General features: G+C 51.2%; 1 protein-coding gene across 1 annotated transcript; it reads left to right on the top strand.

The window, feature by feature from the left end:
• The first annotated feature begins 399 nt into the window (after positions 1-399).
• Positions 400-15,202, top strand: EEF1A2 (eukaryotic translation elongation factor 1 alpha 2). Its single transcript, XM_051803403.1, has 8 exons — positions 400-561; positions 2,121-2,342; positions 6,422-6,601; positions 7,652-7,948; positions 12,206-12,356; positions 13,585-13,841; positions 13,929-14,163; positions 14,855-15,202. Exons 2-8 carry the CDS (start codon positions 2,199-2,201, stop codon positions 14,980-14,982), a joined length of 1,392 nt encoding a protein of 463 aa, XP_051659363.1. The 5' UTR covers positions 400-561; positions 2,121-2,198; the 3' UTR covers positions 14,983-15,202.
• Positions 15,203-25,886: the final 10,684 nt, after the last annotated feature.

The following is a 25,886-nucleotide window of genomic DNA, read 5'->3' as shown; positions in this document are numbered from 1 at the left end:
CCCTCTATCTTCCATCTTGCTGCCTCCCTGAATTCAGTTTTCCAACCCTGCATCTTCCCATCCCTTCATCCTCCTCCCACCCCTCTGTCTTCCGTCCTGCTGTCTCCCTTCAACCTTTGCTTCCATCCTGCTGTCTCCCTCTGACTCCAGTCTTCCATCCTTACATCTTCCCATCCCTCCATCCCTTCCACCCCTCCATCTCTCCCCCACCTCTCCCATACCTCCATTTTTTCCCATCCCTCCATCTTCCTCCCATCCCTTTATCTCCCATCCTTCCACCTCCTCCCCATCCTTCCACCTTCCCTCCCCAGCCCCGTCCCCCGTCTCTCCTGCCTCTCCCTCCTCCTCTTCCTCCTCCTCCTCGTCCATCTCCTCCTCCCCGCGTCCCCCCCCCCCGCGCCTCCTCCTCCTCCTCCTCCTCCCCCGCCCGGTACCGCATTGCCGTAGTGCGGGGGGGGCCGCTGCATTGCGCTGCCGCCGTCGATAGGTGGGCCCCTCCCGCGGAGATAAAGCCGGCGGAGCCCAAGCCGGCAGCCTCTGGCCGCCCCGACCGCCGCCCCGGTAAGAGCTGCGGGACCGCGGCGGGATGGGGGGGACAGCCGAGCTATGGCGAGGAAGGGGGGGATGTCCTGCCCCAGGGGCTGCGGGGGATCAATGCCCCCCTCGGGTGTGTAGGTGCTGCCGGCCCCTGGAGTGGGGGGTACCCTCGGGGAGGGAGAGGATGGGGCTGGACCGTTCCTTCATCCCGCAGGTGCTTCTTCCCGCAGGTGGGAAATAACCCGCAACCCATGGTGCTTCAGGGCATGAAATTCCTTCTAAATGTCGTGCATGAGGAGGAAAACCTCTTCTCCCTCCCTGCCCCCCCTAGTCCTCATTCCCCTCCTGCCCCCCCCCCCCCCCTTCGCCTTTAAGATCATAAAACCCTGGAATGATTTGGGTTGGAAGCGACCTTAAAGATCATGTCGTTCCAACCCCCTGCCACGGGCAGGGATGCCTTTAGCAACGTGGGAAAAAAAAAGGGGGGGGGGAATAAATAAAATCCCCAATTCCCAAAGCGACCCCGCATTTTCCTCCTACCCCGGGTGCCGGGGATGGGCAGCAGGGAGAGGGTCCCGCACCCAGGGCTGGGCGCTCCGGGACTGGGCATCGAAGCGGAGATGCAAAATGGCCAGATCCGGGCTGGCTGGGTTCAAGGGCAGGAGGGACGGGGCAGCCGGGGCTCCTGCTGCCCAGGGAGGCTTCTCGCCGGGAATATTATCACCCGCATGACTGAATCGCTATTAGAGCAGCAAACTCCTCCTGACCTCCTTTACTTCTATGGGCAGATTCGTGAAATTGGATTTTATTAGACGTCAGATTAAAGCTCCTAATTGTGCCGGGTTTGTGTGCAGCTGCAGAGCCATGGCAACGCCGGGAGATGCCAAGACAGCTCCCCGGATATACCCATTTGAGTTTTTAGCCTCCTCCCTCTGTTTCATCCAGTTTCATGGCAGCAAAATATAATAAACCCCTCCACTGCAAGCTCAGAGGAGCCCTCGGCAGCCCGGCTATTCGCAGCCCTGCTTGGGGGAGCAGCCGAGGGCTATTTTTGTCCACCCCCATTCTGCAGCCACCATGTTGTCACCCGAACTGTGCCCAGCTCGGGAGTGGCGAGGGCAGCCTGGGAGGACGGGCACCCTCGGCTCCTCCCAGGGCACCCACGACATGGAGGAGATGCCCTCGGGTTTGGAAAGAGCGAGAAAGGCAGCAAGGAGAGCAGCCCTGAGCCGGGGGAAGGTTTTCCAGGGAGGAAGGGCACCTTCGAAGCACCAATGACGTAGCCCTGGGAACTGGGGGTCTCCACGAGGAGGGCAAGATGCCGAAGAACATGGCATCTTGCTGAGACTTGGAGGCTGTACATGGCAGCCAGAAATAGCCCGGCTGGCCTCCTCCGGGGGCAGGCTGGCTCCCACCCAGCATGGGCAGAGCTGCCAGACGAGGCCGGGCACCCCCGGCCGGGCTGGGGCGCGTGGTCCAGCGGGAAGGTGGGGCGAGGGGAGGAGAGCCATCCCCGACGGGCTGGGAGAGGGGGCTGGCACGGGGGCTCCTTTGACGTGCCTGCCTGTTCCCCCCCCCCGCAGCCTCCCCAAAAAGGCAGCTGCGTTCCCACATCCCCCCCAGCGCCGCCCGCCCCGGCCAGCCCTGCGTAGCCCACCAACATGGGGAAGGAGAAGACGCATATCAACATCGTCGTCATTGGGCATGTGGACTCTGGGAAATCCACCACCACCGGGCACCTCATCTACAAATGCGGGGGCATCGACAAACGGACCATTGAGAAATTCGAGAAGGAGGCTGCCGAGGTGAGGAGCCCGTCCCCCAGCGTGCCCCCACCCCTCAGTGCCACCCCTGGGGTTGCTCCACGCTGATCCCCACAAGCATCCCACAGGCAATATTCCCCTTTTGCTGGCGCTGCCCTTCTCTTACCTTCTATTTCTCCCTTTGTTCCCATCTATTTTTTACCCTCCGCACCCCTGGGTCTTCCCGACTCCTCTGGCCTTGGGAAAATAGGCCATTTGGGCGCTCGCCACCCTCTTTTCCGGAGCTGGGGGACTCCCTGCTGCTGGTTGTTAATGAGGGCAGGGGCATGGCGAGGTCTGCAGGATGGGTTAGGGAGCCAGCGGTAAGCACCAGGATTCTGGAAAAGCCACAAGCCATGGTGTTTCAGGGCATGAAATTCCTTCTAAATATTGTGCATGAGAGTGGCAACCTGATAAATCCTCCCTGCCTAGCTCAGGGCTCCCCGAATTTCACTCTGAAACACCAGCTTCCAGTGCCTGCTGGAGAGATGATGCAGCATCAGTTGGACCACTCGTTTGGTCCAGTTAAAAAAGCTATTTTCCTCAAGCAGGTGGTCTGATGTGTAGTGTGATTGCTAGCCTTTAATACAGAAAAGCTGACTGGAAATTTGAGCCTTTAAGCTAAATTCTGTTGTTTCACTCTTATAATGGTGGCATTTATAACAATTTAATAGTACGTGCATTTAGCAGGCTGTGACACAGCAAAGCACCACCCAGTACCTGTAATGTGCCAAAGCCCGAGATTAAAGAGGAAGAAATAGTCTTGAGAAGAAAAGTGTGAATTGGAAGCCCTGAGAAATTAATGATGGTAAATTCTAGAGAGGTGGGTGAGCCAGGAACAGCCTGGCTGTGTTAAGGATAGGGCAGCTCCTGTCACTCAGAAGATGGCTTGTCGTCATCGCTCCGGGAATCTTTAATGCAGATATCCCTCCTTTTTCTCCTCCTCCCTCCTTTTTTTTTTTTTCTGGTCAAGATCATTTTTCATTTAAAAAAAAAAGAGATTTACAGAGCTGCCACTCTTGATTTGACATTTTGCTGTCTGTCTTAACCCTTTTAATTTGCCGATGGTATACGAGCTAAACCCCCCATTTTCCTGCCTCCCTTTCAGCCTTTTTTTTCCATCCTTTAAATGAACACCTTCTTCTTCATACTAAATAATCCCTTCCCCCTGCTTTAAAACAATTGCTGATATCCCTCCATATTTCCCCCCCTCCTTTATCTACAGATCAGATAAAGCATGATAAGGTCATCATAGGTGTGATTGCAGCAATTTTAATTGAACAGACACTTTCACTGACTTGCCAGAATACCCAGGGACCGGAGGCTGCTATTAATAGCCTATTGACTGAGCTTACAGACTCCATTTTCTGATGCAGGGCTGGGGAAGGGTTTTCTTCCATTAGGTGGCATTCACAGGAAATGGAGGCCTGCATGCACCCAAAAAGCCAACAAAAAAAACCCCAGGGTCTGCTATTTTTTTTTTTTTTTTAAAGAAGAGAGCAAGGATTTTTCCTTTTTTTTTTTTTTTTCTTTTGACTCAAGGGCAGAGGTAACAGTATCTCTGAAAGAAGAGTTGTTCTATTTAAAAAAAAATAATAAATAATTGGCATTTGTGGTCTCCGAATAGAGAGTTGTCCCTTCGCTGGGGTTTGTTTGGGGAAAATCAGGCTGTTTTTGGCACTGAACAGGGAGGGTATTGTGCAAAGCTAGATAATACCCTGAGTTTTTCAACACCGGCTCTGGGTAACTGAATATACCCCGTGAAAGGAGGGAAACTGTTTGCTAAATAAAGGATCTCATTTGTCTTCACGCTACGTGTGATGCTGAACTCTGGGGGGGTTTCATGCATGATGACCAGTTGTTTGTGTGCGGACGTGGCTGATGGCAATAAGGGCTGATTCCCACTCAGCTCCCACAGGAGAGCCAGGGGTTCTACTCTGTGCCTCAGTTTGCCCATCCAGAAGTGAGGGAATAGCCTGCTCATGGGGGAAAGGCTGTGGGATGTGCTGATTGAGCTGCTGCCTGAGAACAGCCCATTGCTGATGCATTGCACAAATGCACCATTCCTTGCTGTGTCTCCGTTTCCAGCATGTTGTAATGACTCCTCCCTGTTCCCCTGGCAAGAGGGGAGTTTGATGTGCACACTGGAAAGGGTTAACCTTGGCCCATCCCTGGAACTGTTCAAGGCAAGGTTGGATGGGGCTTGGAGCAATCTGGTCTGGTGGAAGGTATCCCTGTCCATTGCAGGGAGGTTGGAATGAAATGATCTTTGAGGTCTTTTCCAACCCAAACCATTTTGTGATTCTATAAACCTCAAAGCTCCTGCTCTACTCTCTTGCTAAATTCCATGTCAGGGGGATGCTCAGGAGCAGAGATTTGATTCTGGATTTTTCCATCCCAGTGAGAGCTCACAGCTTCCCCGTGGAGATGGGGCAGCACACTCTTGCCCCTGGCTTTAGGATTTTGCCTGTAATCCTCCAGAGCAAGCTGCAAAGTCATCGTGGCACTCAGCTGTTATGAAACAGGCTGTCACCATTAATTCCTTGTGCTGGCTGGGAGTGGGGCTGGAGTGTGGGAGCTGGGGCAGACCAGCCCCTGGGCATGGTGTGGGCAGGGCAGGTTCGGATGTGATGCTGCATTAGCTTTCTTGGCCAGGCTCAGCTCTGAAGTGTTTGGTACCTGCCTTTGGGAAGCACTTCCCTGTGATCCATGATTTATAACTGGCCTGAAGAAACCCCAGTTGCAGGGAACAGTGGGATGGATGGATGGATGGATGGATGGATGGATGGATGGATGGATGGATGGATGGGAGCAGGGTATCACAGCTCTGACCTTGCATAGCAGTGGGAACCCATTAAATCATGCACAAATGGCCTAAATTCCATTCTCTGTCTTAAAAAAAAATTAATATCTGAGGCCAAGAGCTGATGATCGATGCTCATTAACCCTTTGCTTTGGCCAGGTTCCCCAGACTGCACCAGCACATGGTGTGGTCAGCAAGGGGTGGGCTCATCCTGCCCATCTCCACCTTGGCAGGATCCCAGCTCAGACTGGGAGCACCACCTCCACGCTGGAGGGAGATCTGGCTCTCCCTGATGTCATGACATCAAAGGACACAACCCAAAGGGGAAGGCAGTTCAGAAGTGCCACTGTGATTTACCAGGGAATGTGCTTTATCACAGGGCAGAGAGATTTACTGTAGCTAATCTCCCCCAGCGTGATTTTATGCATTACAATGTTGGCTGAGATTTTGGCCATTTGGCAACAACAGTTGGTCTGGCTGCAGCTCACAGCAGCTTTTCCTGTGAATTTGCACACTCTGTGGCAAAAATCAATCATGTTTCTATTCTGCTCGTAGCAACCATCTCTCATTTCATTTTCTTTTAACCCATTCCACTCCTACACCTCTGTCACTCACACAGCAATGCCCTTTTCCACCAACCAGCTGCCTCACAGGTTTGATTCATAGATTAAAATCATAGAATCAGAGAACCATTTAGGTGGGAAAAGCCCTCTAAGATCATCTAGTCCAACCATTCACCCAGCACTGCCAAGCCCACCGTGAGACCATGCCTCTAAGTGTGCATCACTGTGAAACCATGGGAAATAGAACAAGATCTCATAAACAGACCTTTTTCAATAACTGCATTAAGATTAGGAAATGGGATAAGTATATAAACATCCTCTCAGTGATATTTAGTGTGACAAGAAGCAGCTTTCCACATTGCTGTGCAGTTCACCATGATTTCCCAGCAGCAGTGCAGGACTGTGGTGTTGCACGGAGAAAACCTCATGGGATGCTGGGTCCAGGTCCTGCCCATCTAGCCCCACTCACAAATTCACTTCATGGCTCTTCTTCCAGCCTTTTCTACACCCTGTTGAGGAACACGTTGAGAACAATATCTCCTGTATTTATTAGTGACTAGGTCGTGGCTGTCACTGAATTTAGGGAATTTTGCCTTCAACGTTTGCCATGTGACCCTCTGCCTGTGTGAGTTTGGGAGGTGTCCTGGAGGGTGGGTGGCCATCACCAGTGCTGTGGGCTTGTATTTCTCACTGGTTCTTGTCTCTGTGTTGGCCAGATGGGGAAGGGGTCCTTCAAATACGCCTGGGTGCTGGACAAGCTGAAGGCTGAGCGTGAGCGTGGCATCACCATTGACATCTCCCTGTGGAAGTTTGAGACCACCAAGTACTACATCACCATCATTGACGCACCGGGGCACAGGGACTTCATCAAGAACATGATCACTGGGACCTCCCAGGTGAGAAATGGGAGCCAGAGAGTGGAGGGCTGCTGAAGGTGGGAGGCTGAGACTTACTGACAAGCTCAGGGTCACATAGGTGCTGTTATAGTCCTTTAGGAGGTGGGTGCTAGAGAGACAAGACATAGAGGAGCACTGAGCAGGGTCCACCCATGAAGATGGGTGACACCAGGGCACCCAGCATGCCATAGTTTGGAAATTCCCTGGGCATCTAGGAGGAAGGGTGTTTTGGGGAACAAAGAGGTGGTTTCTCCGCCTACATGAGAAGGTGGGGATGAATATGGGCCTCTCTGGGAGCTGGGATGCTGTGAGCTACATGCCTTTGTGTGAGGATATCTCCACATTATTTTATCCTCAGCCAAATGAGGTATACAAGAAACTTTCAACAATCCATTATGTTTTGTTGGATAAAGGAGACTCCACAGATCTTTCCTCCTTTCTTTTCCTTGAAACAGCTGTCTTTGTCCCATAAGCCACATCATATTGCCAAACTCAATGGTCTGCCCTTCCAGGGTAGGGTGGTTTCCCCTCATTACACTGCTGGACATTCCTGCATCTCCCTGTGTTTGATGAGTGCTGGATGAACGCCACTACATGCCCAGTGAGATTCCCATGGTGATGCCAGATGGGCTGGGTATGGATTTCTGTCAAACCCAGGCAGCTTCTGCTGTGGGCTCTGGGTACAGAAGTAATCTGGGGAACATGGTTTCCATGTCTGGAGTCTTACCCATCACCCAGGGAGGTTATTTGCAAGACTTCAGTAGGTTTTTAAATGAGACCTTGTCTGTGGATAATCAAGATGAGGTCCTGGTCGGAGTCATGCAACCTCAAGGGATCCATCCTGGTTTCCCACCCATGTTGCAGAAACATGTGGATTTGGCAAGTTTGAAACAACACGGTTGGGTCAGTTCTGAGGTGGATCAGCAGGGTTATGGGTAGCAGCTGGCAGAGAGCCTGTCCCAGCCACGAGTAGCACTCATCTGGGACTCACTCGAAGCCCTCAGGGGTGTCACCAGGGACAGCAGCACTTCATTAGCTCTCTCCTCCCAGGCTGACTGTGCTGTCCTGATCGTCGCTGCCGGTGTGGGTGAGTTCGAAGCCGGCATCTCCAAGAACGGGCAGACCCGTGAGCACGCCCTGCTGGCTTACACCCTGGGGGTGAAGCAGCTCATCGTGGGCATCAACAAGATGGATTCCACGGAGCCCCCGTACAGCGAGAAACGCTACGATGAGATCGTCAAGGAGGTCAGCGCCTACATCAAGAAGATCGGCTACAACCCAGCCACGGTTCCCTTCGTACCCATCTCGGGCTGGCATGGAGACAACATGCTGGAGCCCTCTCCCAATGTAAGTGTGTGTTGTGTTAGACTTCTCCCCCCACCCTGATGATCCTGACCCAGGCTGGCCATGACCTCCATGCTCTGAAAACATTTCAGGCACCCGTTGGGCACAACGGCCCGTGTTGGCAGCAGAGATGATGTGCCATGTGGCTCTGATTGACCCCAGGCAGGATGAATGGGTGCACTATTTGTGGGTACTCTGGGTGCTGTACCCTGGCCAGACAGCCCAGGAGCTAGACATGAGCATCTTCAGGAGATGATCTGTCTTGCTTTACTTCTGGGCTGGGATTTGAAGTTTTCACATCATCAGTCTCATGGTGACGTTGGAGCCTTCCCCCGCAATTGTCACTCTCAGCAGGAGCATCGTGTGTGTTTTTAGGGCATTGTTTACTGAGAGAAATAACACGAGCTGGTCTCAGGCTTGGAATGGTTCCCACTGTGCAGCCTGGCTCCCTCGTGCTGGGTATCAGGTCCCTTTTCCCATCGATCCTGTGTGCCACTGGGGTGGCCTCATCTCCTGTTCCAGTGCTGGGATCTCACTTCTTAAGGTGACATTTTCTGGAGGAGGTACCAGATTTCCCATGCCCAAACCATAATTCCCTAGAGGATCCATCTGGAGCTGGTCCTTGTCCAGCTGATTTTTACAACACCTTTCCCTCTGTAATGGGGATGGTGGGGAGACAAATGCAGGGTGCTCTGGGTAGGCCTGTGCCATCATTTCATGTGACAGAAAGAAGAGCTTAAGAGGGACAGAGGCTTCTTGGCAGACAGGCTGCTGATAACAGTTGTTACTCTGACACTGTTTTATTGGAGAAAAAGCTACCTCAGCTTTAGTCTACTAAAGAAAAGATGGGCTGGAAAGTTCTGGTCAGAGGAAAGTCCCTGCTCTTCTGATGACGTGTCTGTGACCTTGAACAAGTTGCTCAGATGAGAAACCCGAGTGATCTCTTGTGAAACCAATGGGAAATCTGATGCTTTAAGGGGGCTTAAAGACATCACCTGTGGATTGCTGGGCAGGGCTTTGTGATGAGGGAGGCAATGCAAGAGTACAGCAGCAACTGAGGGAGTCAGGGATCGCAAGCCTGAGCTAGAGGAGTGTTGCAATGCAAACTCACACCATCGTGAAATGCAGCTCCTGCCTTGCACAGGAAAGGCAGCTCTCTTGGGCTGGCTTGGAAGGAAGGAATTGTTGGGGTGCTTGGGAGATTCCTATTCCCTGCAGAGCAGAGCTGGGATAAAGGTCAGCCAAGGCCGTGCCAAACCCAGCCCCGTGGTTCCTGGGCGTCTCAAATCAGGCAAATCCCAAATGTCATCAGCTGCTGGGCCGGGAAGATGATCCTGAACAAATATCCTATTAATAGGCTGTAGAGGGGAGGCACAGAGCAGGAGGGGCTCAGTGGCCCCTTTCCTTTGGAGGGGTCTCAGGGCAGGTTCTCAGTGTGATGTACCTGCCCAAGAGAAAGCAGGGGCCTAAATAACTGTCCCTGTTGTCATAAGGAGGCAGCTGGCTCCTGGGTGGGTTCCCAGGAGCTGCCTGAGCTAGGGAATTGGGAAGAAAGCCTGGCCTGGTCTGGAACAGCATGAAATTTGCTGGAGAGGGTGCAGGGACAGACTCATCTTCCCCATCTTGCAACACCTCTAGGCAAGCTTGAGCAGGAAACTGGTGTAGATATCTCTCTTCTCCTTCCTCACCCGAAAAAAGCTCTGATCCTTTTCACTCACAATTTCTGGACAGGTTTCACTGAAGCACAAGGCAGTCAAGTGACTTGTCTGTCAGGGGACTTATCAGAAATTGGGGATTGGAGCCATGACGTCCCTGCAGCTCCTGTCACCTCTGAGCAAGGGGAGGTGTGGTGGTACATCAGGCTGGAGCCAGCTCTGTGTGGGAGATCCAGCCCACATCCCTGTTGCACAGAATTCCAAGGCCAACTGCAAAAAAATGACAGCTGGGCCGTGCTTCCATCAAAGTTTGACATTTAAGAGCTTTTTGGCAAACGGGGTTTTCTGTGAAGCAGCTTTCTCTTGCTGCAGCTGGCAGAATGGGGCCATTCTGTGTGGTTTGGGAGACTCAACCCATGGGATGCTGCAACACAAATGCACCCATCTGTGGTGCAAGGGAGTGAGATGGCCTGGCTCTGCATCCTCAGCACTGGGGTGTGTGGGTGGGGGTGTTGGGATGCTCATGGGCTGGGGAAAATCAGAGAAAGAGGACTGCTCTGTAAAATAGACTTAGGGTGCAAAAGAGCTGGAGCTCAGCAGTTATTGTGGGGGGCTGGGAGCTGAAGCTTGCCTGCCTTGCAGGGTTTGGCCATATTCTGCTTTTGCCATAGGAGTGGTGGAGTAGGAATTGCTGCTTGGGAAGCAGATTTGGGGAATACATAAGAGAGGTTTTATCATAAGAGAGGTTTTATTTGGTTGGCCACAGAAGGCAGCACAAACCAGGGTTTGCAGTTTCTTCTCACCTTGGAGCCACACTGAGGTTTCACAGAAGAGCTTTGCTCCCAGCAGGTGTCTAAGTGAGCCTTTATCTGATTTTTGGGATGTCAGAACTTCCCTGGATAGATGGACAGCTCTGACAGCCGGGTGTCACAGGCACAGGTTGCCATTTTCCCGTGTCCCCAAGCTGTGAGGGGCAGAGGGACGGGAGCTGCAGGCATATGGTGACTGTCACCCTCGAGAGCAGAGCCCGCGGGCAGGCGGCCGCCGGGGCAGCTGCTGGCACAAGTCCCTGCCCCGCATTTGGGCCATGCAGCAGCAGGCTGGGGGAAGGTCTGAGTCATCCTGTGCATCACATGAGGCTCCCTCACTGGCTGGATGGAGTTATCATTTTGCCAAGCTGTTGCCTGGCGCTGGGACTGGCTGCATGGCAAGAGTTGCAGTGCCCTGGGGAGAACCCACTGCAGAAGTGTCCTCAGGCTCCTGCCACTGTCACCAAGGAAGACAAGTGGTGTCAGGCATGACCCCCTGAAAGGGGCTGATCTGAATACCTTGGATGCAGGCTGAGTTCCCTGGCTGCACCCAGCTCTTTTCCTCACTTCTTCCAAAAAGTAGTACAGGTTGCAGAATAGGTAACCAGCCTTGGCATAGCCTTGTCCTCCAGGGATGGTGTGAAACTAGGGGCACTTTAGGGGTCCTGTTTCACCCCAGCCCTATTCCTGTTGCACAGTGCCACTGGTGTTGGTGCCTAAGGGAAAAGCCATGTACACAAGGTTTATGATGGATTTGGGGCACATGGGAAGCGTTTGACTTCAGAATGGGAAAATATTGTCAAACCCTCTCTGTCTGCAGGGAATGGCCTTGCAGACTTTGATCTCTGCTTGGTGTATTAGGGTTGCATCAGAATCAGGACTGAATTTTTCTTGCTGGAAAGCTCCAGGTGTTGCTACAGCTTCCAGATGTGCAGTGTCACATCAAGAAAGCACTGCAGTTTCCTGCATCAAACCACAGCTCCTGCCAAGCACATTTCCATTCACCTCTGCTTCTTTTCTGGCCAGTTTTAGCTTCAAGGGTTCAATTCAGGACTGGAGCAGGGAGCACCTGTGAAAAACAATTCTGACCCTCAGCAACCCCAGTGTAAGGCTGAGTTTTCAGCATCCTCCCAAGCCAGGGTTTAAAATCCAGACCCCAGAGGGGTGATAGCAGGAACAAGTGGGGAGAAGCATCTGTGGAGCTTGCCTTGAAGAAACTTGGATCCCAAAACTGAAGGCTGGGTGCTTTTTAGGTGGGACTTGGCTGCAGAGCCTGTGGTCCCTGTGCTGAAGGCAGCATTGCTGAAGGGCAGGACCCAGGTAGCTGGTGCAGTGCCTGTGGGTTGGTACTGGAAGTGGGAGCTGTGAGTTTGCTGGTTTTAACCACTTCCCTTCTTTTTCTTCTGTTAATGGATGCCTTACTCATTTCTAGAAGAGAGAGGGGCAGATTGAGCAAAGGGGGGCAGATAAGCCTGCAGGGATGGTGGAGTAGAAGGTGTTCCCAAGCTCCCAAGTGAAGGCAGGACAGTGCTGGACTGACTCCGTGGAGGTTGCCCTGGTGGGACATCTCTCTGGGTTCACCTCTGGATGCTGAGGACAGGCACACTCAGTGCATGTTGGAAATGTTCAAGGACAGGTTGAACAAGGCTTGGAGCAACCTGGTCCAGTGGAAGGTGTCCCTGCCCATGGCAGAGGGGTAGAATGAGACGGTCTTCAAGGTCCCTTCCAAGCCAAACTATTCTGTGATTTTGTGATTCTGTGATTCTATAACTCTGTTATTGCCCCTCTCTTTCCAGATGCCTTGGTTCAAAGGCTGGAAGGTGGAGCGCAAAGAAGGCAACGCCAGTGGGGTGTCCCTCTTGGAGGCCCTGGACACCATCCTGCCCCCAACCCGCCCCACAGACAAACCCCTGCGCCTGCCCCTCCAGGATGTCTACAAAATTGGAGGTGAGAAGAAGCCTTGCCAGTGTCCCTCTTCCCTCTACTTTAATCGAAGTCTTCATTCCATGGAAATTTGGGAATGACATTTCCGGGTGTTGGGAAACTGGAGGGACTAGACTCTTCAAACCAGAGATGATACTGGGGATAAGGGTGATAGCTCCAGCGCAAAGACCCCATTTGAGCCCAGGCTGTCTGGGGTGAAGGAGGACATGCCCAAAGGTTCCCAGGAGCAGCAGGTTTGTGAGCTCTCCCAGGGAACACGTGATGCCAAAACGGCTGCAAGTCTGTGTGCCCCAGAGGTCACGGCTGGCCTGGTGAGTTGGAGGCAGCAAAAAACATTCTGTGACCCAGATGAGGGACAAGACCAGCAGGGAGGGCCACTGAAGCTGATGCCTCGACCTGCCTGTGCTTCCCAAATGCTGGTGTCCATCATCAGCACCTCCGCCTGCCGAGCTGGACCACGGCACAGCCATGTAGGGAGCGCGTGTCCCCTTCCCTCTGGAGAGGTGATGGGGACACTTTTTTGAGCTATAAATACCCCATGAGCTCTCTGACCTGCTGGCAGCAGTGGGCATTCCTGCTGACTCCCCAGCTGCTGGATTCGGCAGGCACAGCCTTTTCCAGCCCTTTTCCACATTTTTCCAAGGGCGCATGCACTGCAGAAGCCAGGCAGGGATTGAACATGGGATTTAGCAGGGGTTTTAATGTAGTCTTTTGTTTGTGATGGAGATGAAAGGTGGTGATCAGGTCTGTGACCTCCCCTAGCTCAGCTGTGTCAAAGAGATCTGGTTTTACCATGAGGTAGATCCTTGGGAAGCAGAGACACCACATGAAGAGGGGAGGTGAGGCAGTAGGGTGGATGTGGAAGAGTAGATGTCTCCAGTTAACCTTGCTAACCTCTTTTCAAGATTGTTCCTCTAAACAATCCTTCACCTTCCTCCAAAGGTGAATTTTACCACAGTCCCCTGATAACACAGGGTATAAAAGATCCCCTTCATTTAGCAAGCCACCCTGACAGCTGGTGGTGTGGCCACCAGGGATGTGGACAGTGTTGTTGCACACATGCTGTGATGACCCAGCCCTTGATGCAGGAGATGCCACAGCCACTCCAACGGAAGAGCTTTCAGGGCACATGGATTGCTCAGAAGTATCTTGCTTCTGCTGAATCCAGGCTGCGGCCCAGGGATCTACCAAGCAGATTACATTTCGTTGTGCTCTGCCCTTGTGTCCACAGGGATTGGCACAGTCCCCGTGGGCCGAGTGGAGACTGGAATCCTGCGGCCCGGCATGGTGGTCACCTTTGCGCCTGTGAACATCACCACTGAGGTGAAATCCGTGGAGATGCACCACGAGGCCCTGAGCGAGGCTCTGCCTGGGGACAACGTTGGCTTCAACGTGAAGAACGTCTCGGTCAAGGACATCCGCCGCGGGAACGTCTGCGGGGACAGCAAGTCGGACCCGCCGCAGGAGGCAGCGCAGTTCACATCTCAGGTGAGCGGAGATGCTGCTGCCACCATGCACCGTTTGTCACCGTCCCCCAGCCCCCAGCTTTGCCCTGACACTGCTCTGTCCCCCCAGGTGATCATCCTGAACCACCCTGGCCAGATCAGTGCTGGCTACTCGCCCGTCATCGACTGCCACACCGCACACATCGCCTGCAAGTTCGCTGAGCTGAAGGAGAAGATCGACCGGCGCTCTGGCAAGAAGCTGGAGGACAACCCCAAGTCCCTGAAATCGGGTGACGCAGCCATCGTGGAGATGATCCCTGGCAAGCCGATGTGTGTGGAGAGCTTCTCCCAGTACCCACCCCTTGGTAAGGGAATGGCTCTTTGGAGGTCTCTTGTGGAGGAGCATGAAGGCTCTGTGGGTGTGGACCTCACACCAGACGTGCTGAGCCTCTCCCAGTATCCCCCACTGGTCAGACCGGGGAGGGAGCTGAGGATATTTTGTTGCTCCTCCATGTGCTGGTGAGCTGGGACAGACTCTCTGCTAAGCTGTGTTTCCAAAAGCAGGTCTGGGCTTTCCCTCTGGGAGCAACAAGACCTTTCCTTCACAGTTACTAAGGTAGTTTGTGAATACAGAGGCATTTTTCAGTTTCCTCATCTCTGCCCTAAAAGAAGTGGTCAGGAGAAGAAAGAGGGAACTTTGCACAGCAGAGGCCACCTTTTAAATCAGGGAACTGCTGTGCTTAGATCCTAGAATGGTCTGGGTAGGAAGGGACCTTAAAGAGCGTCTCATGCCACGGACAGGGACACCTTCCACTAGAGCAGGCTGATGTTGCACATCTGGAAGCTCGGGAGCTTGCAGAGAACAGGCTTGATCTAAATTTAATAATTACTAATTCAAACAGAGGGGAGCCTCAGGACCAGCTTGGTGGTCAGAGTGCCGGTTGATAGCTCAGGGCTGGTTCCCACGGGAACCTGCTCCAAGGAGATGCGTGTAGATCCCCCATCACCCTCCCAGAAGAGTGTTCCCCTCACGCCTCCCCGCTCTCCATCCCACAGGCCGCTTCGCTGTCCGTGACATGCGGCAGACCGTGGCCGTGGGCGTCATCAAGAACGTGGAGAAGAAGAGCGGTGGGGCCGGCAAAGTCACCAAGTCTGCCCAGAAGGCCCAGAAGGCTGGCAAATGAATCGTGGGCTCCCAGTGCATCGCGCAGAAACCATCCCTGACACCAGGACGCTGCCACCGTCTCCCCCGGGCGCACGTGTGCACATCAGCTTGTAAGAGTTTATATGTCAACGACTGGATGCTCACCATTAAGGTCCAGTGGAAATTCTTTAAAAGGAAAAGCATGTTCCAGCGTTTGTGAGGCTTCATGTTAATTTTACCAATAAAACTGGTACAACATCCACAGTGGAAAAAAAAAAAAACAAAACAACAAACAAAACCCAAACAAAAAAAAAAAAACCACAACACCCAAAAAAACCAAAACAAACCAACCAACCAACCCAAAAGGTGTGGAGCTGTGTGTGTGTGTGTCTGTCACTGGGAGGGGCTGAGTTGGGTGTGGGTTGGGTGGTCCTACTTAGAGCAGATAGTGGGGATGGGCATAGAAGAGGATGGGATGGAAATTTGCAGGAAGCAGGAGAGTTGGGCACTCATTCAGGGTGTCACTCAGCACCCAGCCCTTCCCCAGCTCACACCCCTTAACTGATGCAGGTACCTGTGCTGATTCCCCCGGCCTAAAGCAGCAGCTGCTCTTACAGCAGTTTTAATACTCTCCTTAAAGCCTGCTCAACCTCTGGTATCATCTGTCAGGGCCTTTATTATAATTTTTTTTACTGAAAAATAAGCTTGAGTTAATGTCCTAGAGTTATGCCATTGAAAGAAAGGAAAATGGCATCCCCCAGCCCTCCTTGAAGGGCAAGCAGCATCGGTTTGATTTATTGTAATACCCCACCATTCTGGAAGGAGTGACAGAGGCTGCCTTGTCTCTTCACATGCTTCTTTATCTCTCACATGGTGAATCCCCCAGCCCTTTCCAAGCAACCCAACAGGAACATTTCTCCCTGATTAAAGCCCAGACATGACTCAAAACTCCCAAGAAGCCCCAAAACTCATGGTCTTCACCCAGGATGGTGTCTTGTCTCCCATTACAAACTTGCAGCCTGGGGCAAGGTGTGCACCTTTCCCAACTCCACCCAGTGCAGCTGTCCCAGTCCAAAGGGTTATGGTTGCTGAGTGGTTAGGATTGATCAAAAACCAACAGCCAGGAGCTCTGAGGAGGGACAGAGTGGGAGCACCAAGTGCAAGGAGGAGAGGGAGGTGGCACAGCAGGGCAGGGAGATGGAGTGAGGTGCTGTGAGAGATGCTGCTTCCACCACAGCACCCCGGGGACATTTCCAAGGGGCATTTCCTCCCTGAAGGCTCCATTAGCCATGTGCTGGGGCATCCTGAGGTTGTTTGTGCCCATGACACAGCTTTTAGGAGAAGCCACAGCCCCCAGAGCAGGCTCCTTCCCAGGAGCTCTCTCTCTCAGCACCCCCATCCACCAGCTTCACCTGTAGAAATCAATGTGATGCCCAAGGTCTTTGCAGTATTTGGGCTCTATGAAGTGCCATGTTCCTGGCATGCCACAAATTGGAAGGGGATCTGGGGATCCCTGTAGGCACAGCACAACCATGGGAGAAGGCTGTTTTCCCACTGATAGTTTAATCTCATCTTCCAGCTCCTCCTGCATTTCCCAGCTCCTGAGGCATGTTGTCCCCAGGCCAGCATGGCAGACTTGTGGCCCTTCCTGAGTATTTCCAAGGAGGAGAACATCTTCATGTGCATGTTTTTCCTTCATCCTTAAAAGCACTGGGAACAGGAACTCCTGTGGGAATATCACTCCCACGCTGTTCAGGAACCTCCAGCTCTCAGGTCCCCAGGGGAAGCCAGTCCCTGGCACAGCAGCAGGAGTGGGGACAACCTTGGGGTCAGGTGAGGGACAGAGAAGAACAGGCACAAAGTCTGCACCTCTATTGCTATTTTAGAAGCAAAAACAAGTCTGACAAAACCACAGCTACGTTTCCATAGAAATATGCCAGGGGAGCTGTGAAAGACGCTCTGGGAGCGGTGCACAAGTGGTGTGGAAATTAACAGTGGGACTGCAGAACAGGAAAAATGTAAAACCCCGAGGATTTAACTCAGGCTTGCTCATGGCTCACTGCAGGGCCGAATTTTCAGCCTGATTTCACTGTGAGTTGGCACCCCAGGTGATCTGCAGGAGCAGAAAGAAGAGACAGGGCCTGAAGTGAGATGTCAGCAGCAGCAGCATCCCCCATTTTGGGGCATTTGGGTCAGGATCTGTAGAGAGGCAGAATTAACAGAAATATTGTAATTTAAACCCGTTTCAAAGCATGAGGCTCAAAAAAGAAAATTAAGTATGCTGAATTTCTGAGGATCTCAAATCAATATCAGATGAAGCCATGACTTGCCTCCAGCCAAACCTTGGATTGAATCCATTGTGGATTTGTGTTTTGGGCTTGGATCAATGACCCAACACATGCAAATCACTGCTTGACCCCACAGGGCTTGCAGGTACCCTGGGGATGATGCTTAGTTTGGCATGACCCATTTTGGGGTTCTGCTAAGCTAATAAGCAACCCAAAATCCCCTTGAACTGGGCTACAAGTTTGGCAAACCTTGTAGCGAGCTCAAGTTGATTTGGGAACCATCAGCACTGTACCAGAGCAGGTGGGTGCGTGTGGCCCACGGCAGGTGATGTGTAGGGCTGTGCTGGTGAGATGGATTATAAAACTCTGACGACTCCTCCAATTCCTCCCTGCCATGGCAGGGGCGCTGGGACCCCACAGCCGAGAACTCGGCGGCATCTTTTCATAGCAACTTTTTTTTTTTTTTTCTGGAGGCATTTCCCATCCCAGTCCTCCCTGCAGGCGTCGCGGTGGATCCTTCCCCTCCGTAGCAGCCTCAGCAACGCCATCGCGTGGAAGCAGGGACGAAATCCTTCTGGAACAGCGTCCAAGGAGGGGAAGTGCAGACCCACATCCCCGATCCCGGCAGGCAGCGCGTCTGTGGCGGAGCAAAGTGCTTATTGTCATTTCTTTGGGGACCAGTGCTTGCAAATGTGATTGAATTACCTGAAATTTAAAGCTGGTGGGGGGAAAATTACTAGAGGTTGTAGGAAAGTCAAAAAACATCAGACCCAATTTGAGTATTCAGCTGAGGATCAGCTCTTCAAGAGGTTGCTCAAGAAACAAATGGACTTGGAAGAAGAAGGAGGGAGAGAAAGGTGTGGAGGGGCTGGATGTCAACCAGCATCCAGTTTCCAGAAAGGACATCCTGTGCACAGCATTGCACTGATGCCTTGTTTGGGTTTCCTGATGGAGAAGGGAAGATTCCATGAATGGGAACATTCTCCAAGGAGTGAACAGACATTTCTGCACATTCCCAGCCTGGTGCTGGCTTTTCTTATGTCATCCACTAGAGAAGGAGGAAGGAGTCCCTTCTCCTTTTCCACCTCTACTCTCGTGTCTGGCTGTGTGCTGTTAATAATTTAAACTAAGTTTTCTTAATCCACTGGCGCTGATTGGCCAACTCAGCAGGCGTTTCTGGCTGCTTTAAAAAATTTATAAGGTTTTTGCAAGACTGCAAGTGAAATCCAGGCTGCAGATGCTGAGCTGGGTGAATTTGAACTGCCTGCTGCCCTTCTGCACTTAGGAGGCGAATTAAAGCATCAGCCACAACCCCTTGTCAGCTTGGGCACATCCCTGCAGAGACCTGGAAACGCTGGTGTGGAGCCTTTCGTGGCAGCTTGGACACTCAGAAAGGAGTTACAGAACTGCCTCTCCAGTTAAGGCAGCTCCTTTCCCATTGCTCCTTTCGTCTGTCACTGGATTTTGCTGAACCTTAACCCCACAAGGGCAGTGAGGTCCTGCCTGTCTCATGTTGACTCAAAACCCTAGCTGACATCTGGAGCATTTCAATAGCATTTGGAAACACATCCCACTATGGGACAAGACCAAGTAGAGACTTCCTGACCTTACGTCCCATTCCTGCTCCCTCGGAAACCAATGTCACTGACTGCCAGGGAGGCCAAGGCATCCTTCAGCCTCCTGAACACCAGCATTCCCAGAAGACATCACCCAAGTGGGTCCTGCCATTGCCTGCTGGTGATGGAGGTGCTGAATCATCTATGGTAGAGGTGGGAATGATGCACATTCAGCATGAAGTGACTACACAACCTCGGAAAGTGGTTTGAGATCCACATTTTCAGGTGCATCTGCAGCTGGAAAAGCACAAAGCAGCAGCTCTGGCCAGGACAATGCACCATTCCCCATCCATCTCTTGGCCTGTGCCTTCACTCTCACACAGAGATATTGCTGACCGGAAGGAGAAACCAGAGCTGTAGCACAGCCTGGGGTCCAGCTCTAGACCAGACCCCCTGCCTCCTGCCTTGGGCATAATTTGGCCACAGCTCCAACATTTTACAAAGAGGTACTGCAGCACCTTCAAATAACTCATTTCAGCTCTGTTCACAAACACTCCTTTGCTGTCTACAAATTTAGGGTGGCCTGGTTTTGCCTGGTTTAGATGATTTGTAATCACCCTGTGTCTGGCACTGTTCTCATGCCTTATATCTGATAAATGCTTTCTGCAATCCCAGCCAGCCCCAGCGAGCGCCTGCCTGCCAAGCACTTAGAGTGATGAGTTTGCAAGCAGCCAGCCTTTGGGACGGGGATACAAGAAGGGGAAAGAAGGGAGGAAGCTCCCCATATATCAGCTCTGAATGCAGGTGGTGGGTGTGACAGCAGTTACTTGGCATTACCAATTTCTGAGCCTGGTTTTGGTGTGGACTGGAGTGCAGAGGGTTGTTGTCTGTGCCAGCCCCTGCCACAGATCAGACATCAGCGTGAGGGGAAAATCCTCTCCGATGTCAGGCTGCTCTAAGGACACAGCGTGGAATCCTCCCCCGGCACTGACCTGGAGGACTGCGGTGACAAGCAAGGGCGGCTCGTGCCAGGCGGGAGGTGGCTGTGATTAATGGAGCTGCAGCGGCCTCCTGGATGCTCCGGGAGGTTCCCATTAGAGCGATTGCTGGGAGGGAAGCGTGCTGCTGCAGGTCAATGTGCTGCGGTGCTGTCACCAGCCATAGATCTCCACAGGGGCCACGGGAAATGTGCAGAGAGCAGGGGCAGGGAGGGGTGGCTGAGGGTGGCCACACCTTCAGGTGGAGGTGAAATCCCTCTCCCAGGGTGGCCTGAGCCGTGGCCAGCTGACAGCTCATTTTTAAAGCTGCCCTCCCCTGCTCTGCCTGCTGCCTGCACACGCAGGCGAGCACACTGAGATGCTGAATGAGAAGTTTTGAGGGCACAGCCAGAGTGTTCAGATGCCCAGAGGACAGGAACATCCTTTGGACCAGTGTGAGCGAGACAAAGTTGCAAGAACAAAACAAGGCCTGCATGAAAATCAGGCTGGAAGGGAGGGAAAGTCGTCCTGCAGGCACAGCATTCACATTGCTGGAGGGGACCTGCCCCTCGGCTCCGTCCTGCACAGAGATGTTTCACAGAGGCTCCCAGCCTCCCACGGGCTCACAGGATCCAAAGTGAGCCCACAAAGAAGCAGTTTCATGAGCAGTAGAAAAGGGGGTGTGGGGGGGGGTGTGTGTGCATTTTCCCGTGGATTTATGTTTTGAGAAGTCATGGGTGGGTTCTCTGATGTCCATCACAGTTGTGTGGGTGCATCACCATCTCCTGCAGTGAGGAGATTTCAGGGTTTCTGTCCTCTCCTTGATCACATATTTTCACTCGTAGCCATCTAAAAAGTCCCCACAAATCTTTAATAAGGAAGATAACAATTGCCCATAAGCTCTGCAGTTATTAAAGGAGGGAAGAGAGATGCAGATGCACATACACCAGCTTTCCTCAAGACCTCAGGTTAAAGATAAATAAATCATAAACCCCTGCCCTTTATGTTCTTTTGATTTCCCAGGTGTCCAGGCTGAGAGACTAAAGCAAGCCTGCAGCAAAAGCTCATGGTGCAGAGAAACTACGAATTTAGTTACTTGAAGAGTTTTTCTTTGCAGATGACACATGGTATGCTGTGACAGAGGCAGGAGCATGGAGACAGCCACGCCTGCCTGGCAGCTTCCCAAACAGAATATTTCCATTTTTTAACCTGAAACGTGGATCAAAACCAACACTCCTAATTAAACCCAAAATCTAATAATCGTTCTTTAACATTTTGGAATGAAAAAAAAATGAGAGAGCAGATTTTATTTTACACTTGGAAGGGTTTTTTTTTTAATCTCTCTCAATAATGAAGAGGTAAAATAATTAGCCTTAAAGCTTTTTAGTATTTTAGTGATTGGGTTTGGTTGTCTAACTTGCCAAATCTGGATATTTTGACATTTCAGCAAGAAAGAAAAAGAATTAAAAAAAAAAAAAAAGAAAAAAAGGCTTTTGCAACAGAAAAAAGAAAATAATTTTTCTTCATGCATCTCCCATGCTGCCACCCTCCTTCTGACAGGGAACCTCCCAGCCAGAGCTTTGTACCCCCTTTCACTGCTCCTCCCTAAGGAATACCAAATCCCTGGGGCACAATGGGCTCATCTCCGCAGACCCCTGTGACCCACCACAGCTCCCCAAGTGCTGTAATCCCAACAGAGCAGGAATCTCCCCTACACCCCAAACCCCATTTCATGCCCTCAGCACCTACCAAGGTGGGGCTCTGGAAGGTGCCTTCCAACCCAGGACACCTGGGGCCATTTGGATCCTGTTTAATTGAGTTGGTTTCTGCTCCACAGCAGGATAAAGCACAGAGAAATCTGCTGTGCTCCTCCTCTCAGAGATGATGTGTCAGAATCAGCTATTTCAGTATGGGCTTATTTCTTTCTGATGACAACCTCCAGTCCCTAAATATTCATGCAGGTTTCAATTCAGCTTTGAAGTTGGTGGGAGGCAGGTGCTTGAATGGGAACAAAGCACCTAATGGGCTTTGTGGGACTGGGTCCCAGCCAGGATGCACTTATGATCCTGGGAGGTGTTTTACTGGGAGCAGAGCCAGTCCTGAGCTGGACTCCAAGCTCTGAAACCTGGCAAGGCTGGAAGAGCTCCTAGGTGAGACCAAGTTAGTTTTGTTGCTATAAGCTGTATTTTGTGAAGAGCACAGCGCTGGTTTGGAGGCACTGGAAAGGGGCTGCTGGTGGGAAGTCTTCCACATCTCCGAGGGGTCAGCCCTAAGGAACTTGTGGCCCTCAGGGTATGGGAGGAGGTCCTGGAGCAGCCTTATCTCAGGGAATGAGGTCTAAGAGCACAGAGGTGATGGAAATTTGATGGTGTGGCTTTGGTCCTTGTGGGTGCAGGAGGAGGCAGAAAACCAAGGAGGTCAGGAGGAAGAATGTGAGCGCTGGGAGACGAGGAATGACTAAGAGAGCTAAATTTACAGAGTCTGGGAAAAGGAAGGCTCAGGGGCAACGTGGTCATGGGCTAAAAATACCTTCAAGGTAACAAGTATAAATGAAGAAAGGGAATTACACGTGGTCTCAGAGGAGGTGAGGGCAGGAGACAGAGCTGGAGGCTGCTGATGGAAGCGAGGAGAGTAGAGATGGAGAAGGAGACCTGGTCAGTGGGAATAATCTATTCCCTGCCAGGGGAATAATCTATGGGAGGCTGAGTGGGGCAGAAGCAAAGTGGTAAAAAGGTGACAGGGAAAATAGGGTGGGCACCAGTCCCTGTGTGACCAAGGGGCTTATTTTCAGCTTTGTGGGTGCTCTGAGTGTAATCCAGTTTAACTCAAGAGAATTCACCCCAACTTTGCTTTTTTCCACTTGCTTCTCCTTCCACACGCCCAGTCAAGTAGCTGTTCTTTCCAGAAACTGGTTTTCCTTACAGTGAGGCCTCCACAGCACAAATTAATACTTAGAGCTCAGCAATTTTTATCACTCTTAGAAAGGAGGAATATAAACTTCCTAGTTAAGAATGGAGTGCACGTGTCTCCCTTCCAGGTGAATTCAGTGTAACTTGGGGAGATTTCTGTTCATACAGTCAGACACTTCCAGCTGCACCTCAAGCTGATCTCATACAGCACCTCAAGCTGATCTCATACCTGGGTTTTTCTGGTACAGCCTCCAAGGAGGTCAGTGCTGTCTAAGAACAGGACAGGAAGATGGATGGTGGTACAGAAATTTTGCATCCAATAAATATGTAATATAAAATAAGCAGCTCTGTCAGCAGCAGGATGAAGGAAGCCTGGCTTCTTGTCAGCGTGTTTCTTGCAAATTCTGATTGAAGATTTTTAGTGGCAGGGAGGGGTGGCCTCTCATGGGTATCTTTTCCTATGCCTAGTAAAGATGAGAATACTGCTTAAAATCTCCTTTGGAGGGAGAAGGAGGAGTCACTGGGGAGCCTCTGTCTGTTTAGGCTTCTAATTTTAAAGAAAATTAAGCTGTGCCCAAATCTCCCCATCCCAAATGCTGAAGCCTTCACTGAGCATTGCCTTCTGTTCTAGCCAGAAGTGTGTATCCCCTTGTCATATTCACCTTTCTCCTTTGGAAATCTGTAGATTTCTCCATTTGTGCACATGAATTATCTTTTTTACAGTTTTTTTTCCCCCCTGTGGGCTCCACTTTATTCTGAAGAAGCACCACCTTCCAGGTTGAGTTCCTTGTATGAACCAACCTCTCTTGGGTCAGGGCTGCTGGTTTCAAACCCAAAAATTGTTTGGCATGTGTTGGAAAGAGTCCCTTTTAGCCAAGCAAGTAAGGCACATGAATAATCAACAGTCATGGGCTCTTGGAGGTTGTTTTCTGCTCAGAGAAGAGGATGAGGTGGTGGGAGGTGAGGGGTAGCTGAAGCAGAAGGAGATGGGGGGACACTGGGTGCAGAAAGACCGAGCTGTTCATGTCTTTTCCCTTGGCAGGTTAGTGTTGCTGGGATGTTGCAGCATCCTGTACAAGGGGAGGTAAAACCATCTGCTTAAGGGTTTGAAAATAGCTCTGGAAGAAAGCTGTGAGTGACAAAACCCAGGCTACGGGTAGCACAGTTCACACAAACCACCAGCTGGGTGGGGATGGAGAAAGGGCTCTCGTTCAGTGTTTCAAGCAGAAATTTATCCCTGGAGTCATTCTACATGTTTCACACCAGTCACTTCTTACTATGTCTCAAAAATTGCCAGGGGACAGAGCATGGACTTTCTGTATCTTAATATGGATTGATGGATTTCATCCTACCTTCAGGGTCTAAGCTATCTGCCATGGTGTTTGTGTTCTGAAGCCATCACTAGTGTTGAAAGTAAAGGACTGACTCAGTAGTTCTGTTTGTTTGTGGAGACAAAATGTCCTTGGATCAGATAAAACCACCTTCTCAGTACTGTTTTTATATACCTCATTAATTCCCAGTGTTAATGACTGTGTCCTGTCTTCTGCCACCCAGCAGAAGTGACAACACAACTGACTTCATCTCCAAAATTACCCGCTGCGGGCTCCGTGCTGGACATCACAGCTCGATTTGTGATTGTGTTCCAGTTGTTCCCAAGAGACTGCTGCTCCTCTCAGGGCCACAGCTCACCAGGCACTGTGCAGACTGGAGCAAGGGAGAGCTCCTGTGAGCTGCTGGAGTGGCGTGTGGGGGCGGAAAGTGGAGAGCCACGTGGTTGGGGTCTCAATCATGTGCTTCTGAACACTCAACTACAACTTGCAGTGCCAGCTCAGGGAATATTATCCATAGAGAAGGAGTTAGAGACGCCCTAAGAGTCCAAGGTGAAGAGAAAGAAGGGGCAAGGCTACAGCAGGTCCTCATCCCCAATTTCAGGCCTTTTCCACCTCCCAAGGACTGCTCTGCTTACATAAGGAGGCAATCCTTGATGCCACTTGCTCACAAGACCTTGCTTGTCTTTGAGGTTTTGCCTCCCTCCGGAGTGATGCAACAATCCCTGACAGTGCCTACAACCACACCATGTCTTTCCTCAGCCCATCCATGCCTTGGGAAGGGTGAAATCCCACCCCTTACCTTTCCCACTCCTGATTTTTGGTGGTCTCAGAGATAAAGGATACCCAAAGCTGTGCTGCAGTGAGACATTGCAAATGACCAACTAATTAGGCAAAGAGGAGTGCGTTGAATTTAGATTCTTCTTTAGGGCTCACAGACTATTAGTAATCTTGAATTTGTTAATTGAAAATTGCTTCCTCTGTTTGTTGTTGGCCTTTTTATGGAGGGGGATATTTCCTGCTTTGGGACTGCGTCACTGGATCTATAATAATGCACTTTGTACATTAGTGCCAGGCACATTTGTAATTGGCCACCCTATTAAAGAACACTAATGATCTTACTAGTGTTCACAAATAATGAATAGAATGGCCCCTCATTGAATTGAGTAATTTATTTGCTGACATACTTGCAGATCTGTTTTTCCAGTATTTAACCCAGCTTTAGTTTTCTGCCTGCCTTGCAGAGATGGCTTCTCTTTGAGCCATGTGTTGGAGAGAATATGGGTCACAGGAAACATACAGTTCATAAAAAATGTAGGGCTTCTCCTCGCTGGCCCTTCTCTTAACGTTCATGGTAGGGTTTGGGGAGTGAGAGGCAGCAGCTTTAATCTCAACTCTCCTCTAGTCCATTAGTTGTCACTGGGATTCTCCTCATGAATTAGGAGAGGATCAAAAAGCCAGGACTTGAGAAGTGCACTCTGGAAGGTCATGTTGATTTTCTCATTTAAATATGAATTTCAGGAAAAGCTGGCAACAATACAGAGTGGCAGGATTGGTTTCCCAACTGCTGACTCTGCTAAGAGAGGGAATGAAACACAGCCCTGGATGGTTCCTGCAGCCAGGAAACTGAGGGCAACCATTTTGCTGCTTCTCCATGAATATTGTGCTGAGGTATTTGTGATGAAAGGAGCAGCTCATCTGAGCTTGCAATTCATGTACAAAAAAAAATCTTGTCCTAAAGCCTAGTTTACTTACAAAGAACATGCAGAGGTGTGCAGTTCAGAAATTATCTGAGACTTGTTGGGTTGTAAGGGATAGAAAAGTCACTGCATAGGAATTGATGATGCTGGGCTTGATCTTATTTGATTGCAGGTCTTCCCACTGCA

This window comes from Manacus candei, unplaced genomic scaffold (assembly GCF_025592945.1).
Source record: "Manacus candei isolate 608988 ecotype Guabito, Panama unplaced genomic scaffold, ASM2559294v1 h1tg000057l, whole genome shotgun sequence".
NCBI lineage: Eukaryota > Metazoa > Chordata > Aves > Passeriformes > Pipridae > Manacus > Manacus candei.
This window is presented reverse-complemented; position numbering and strand designations above follow the sequence as displayed.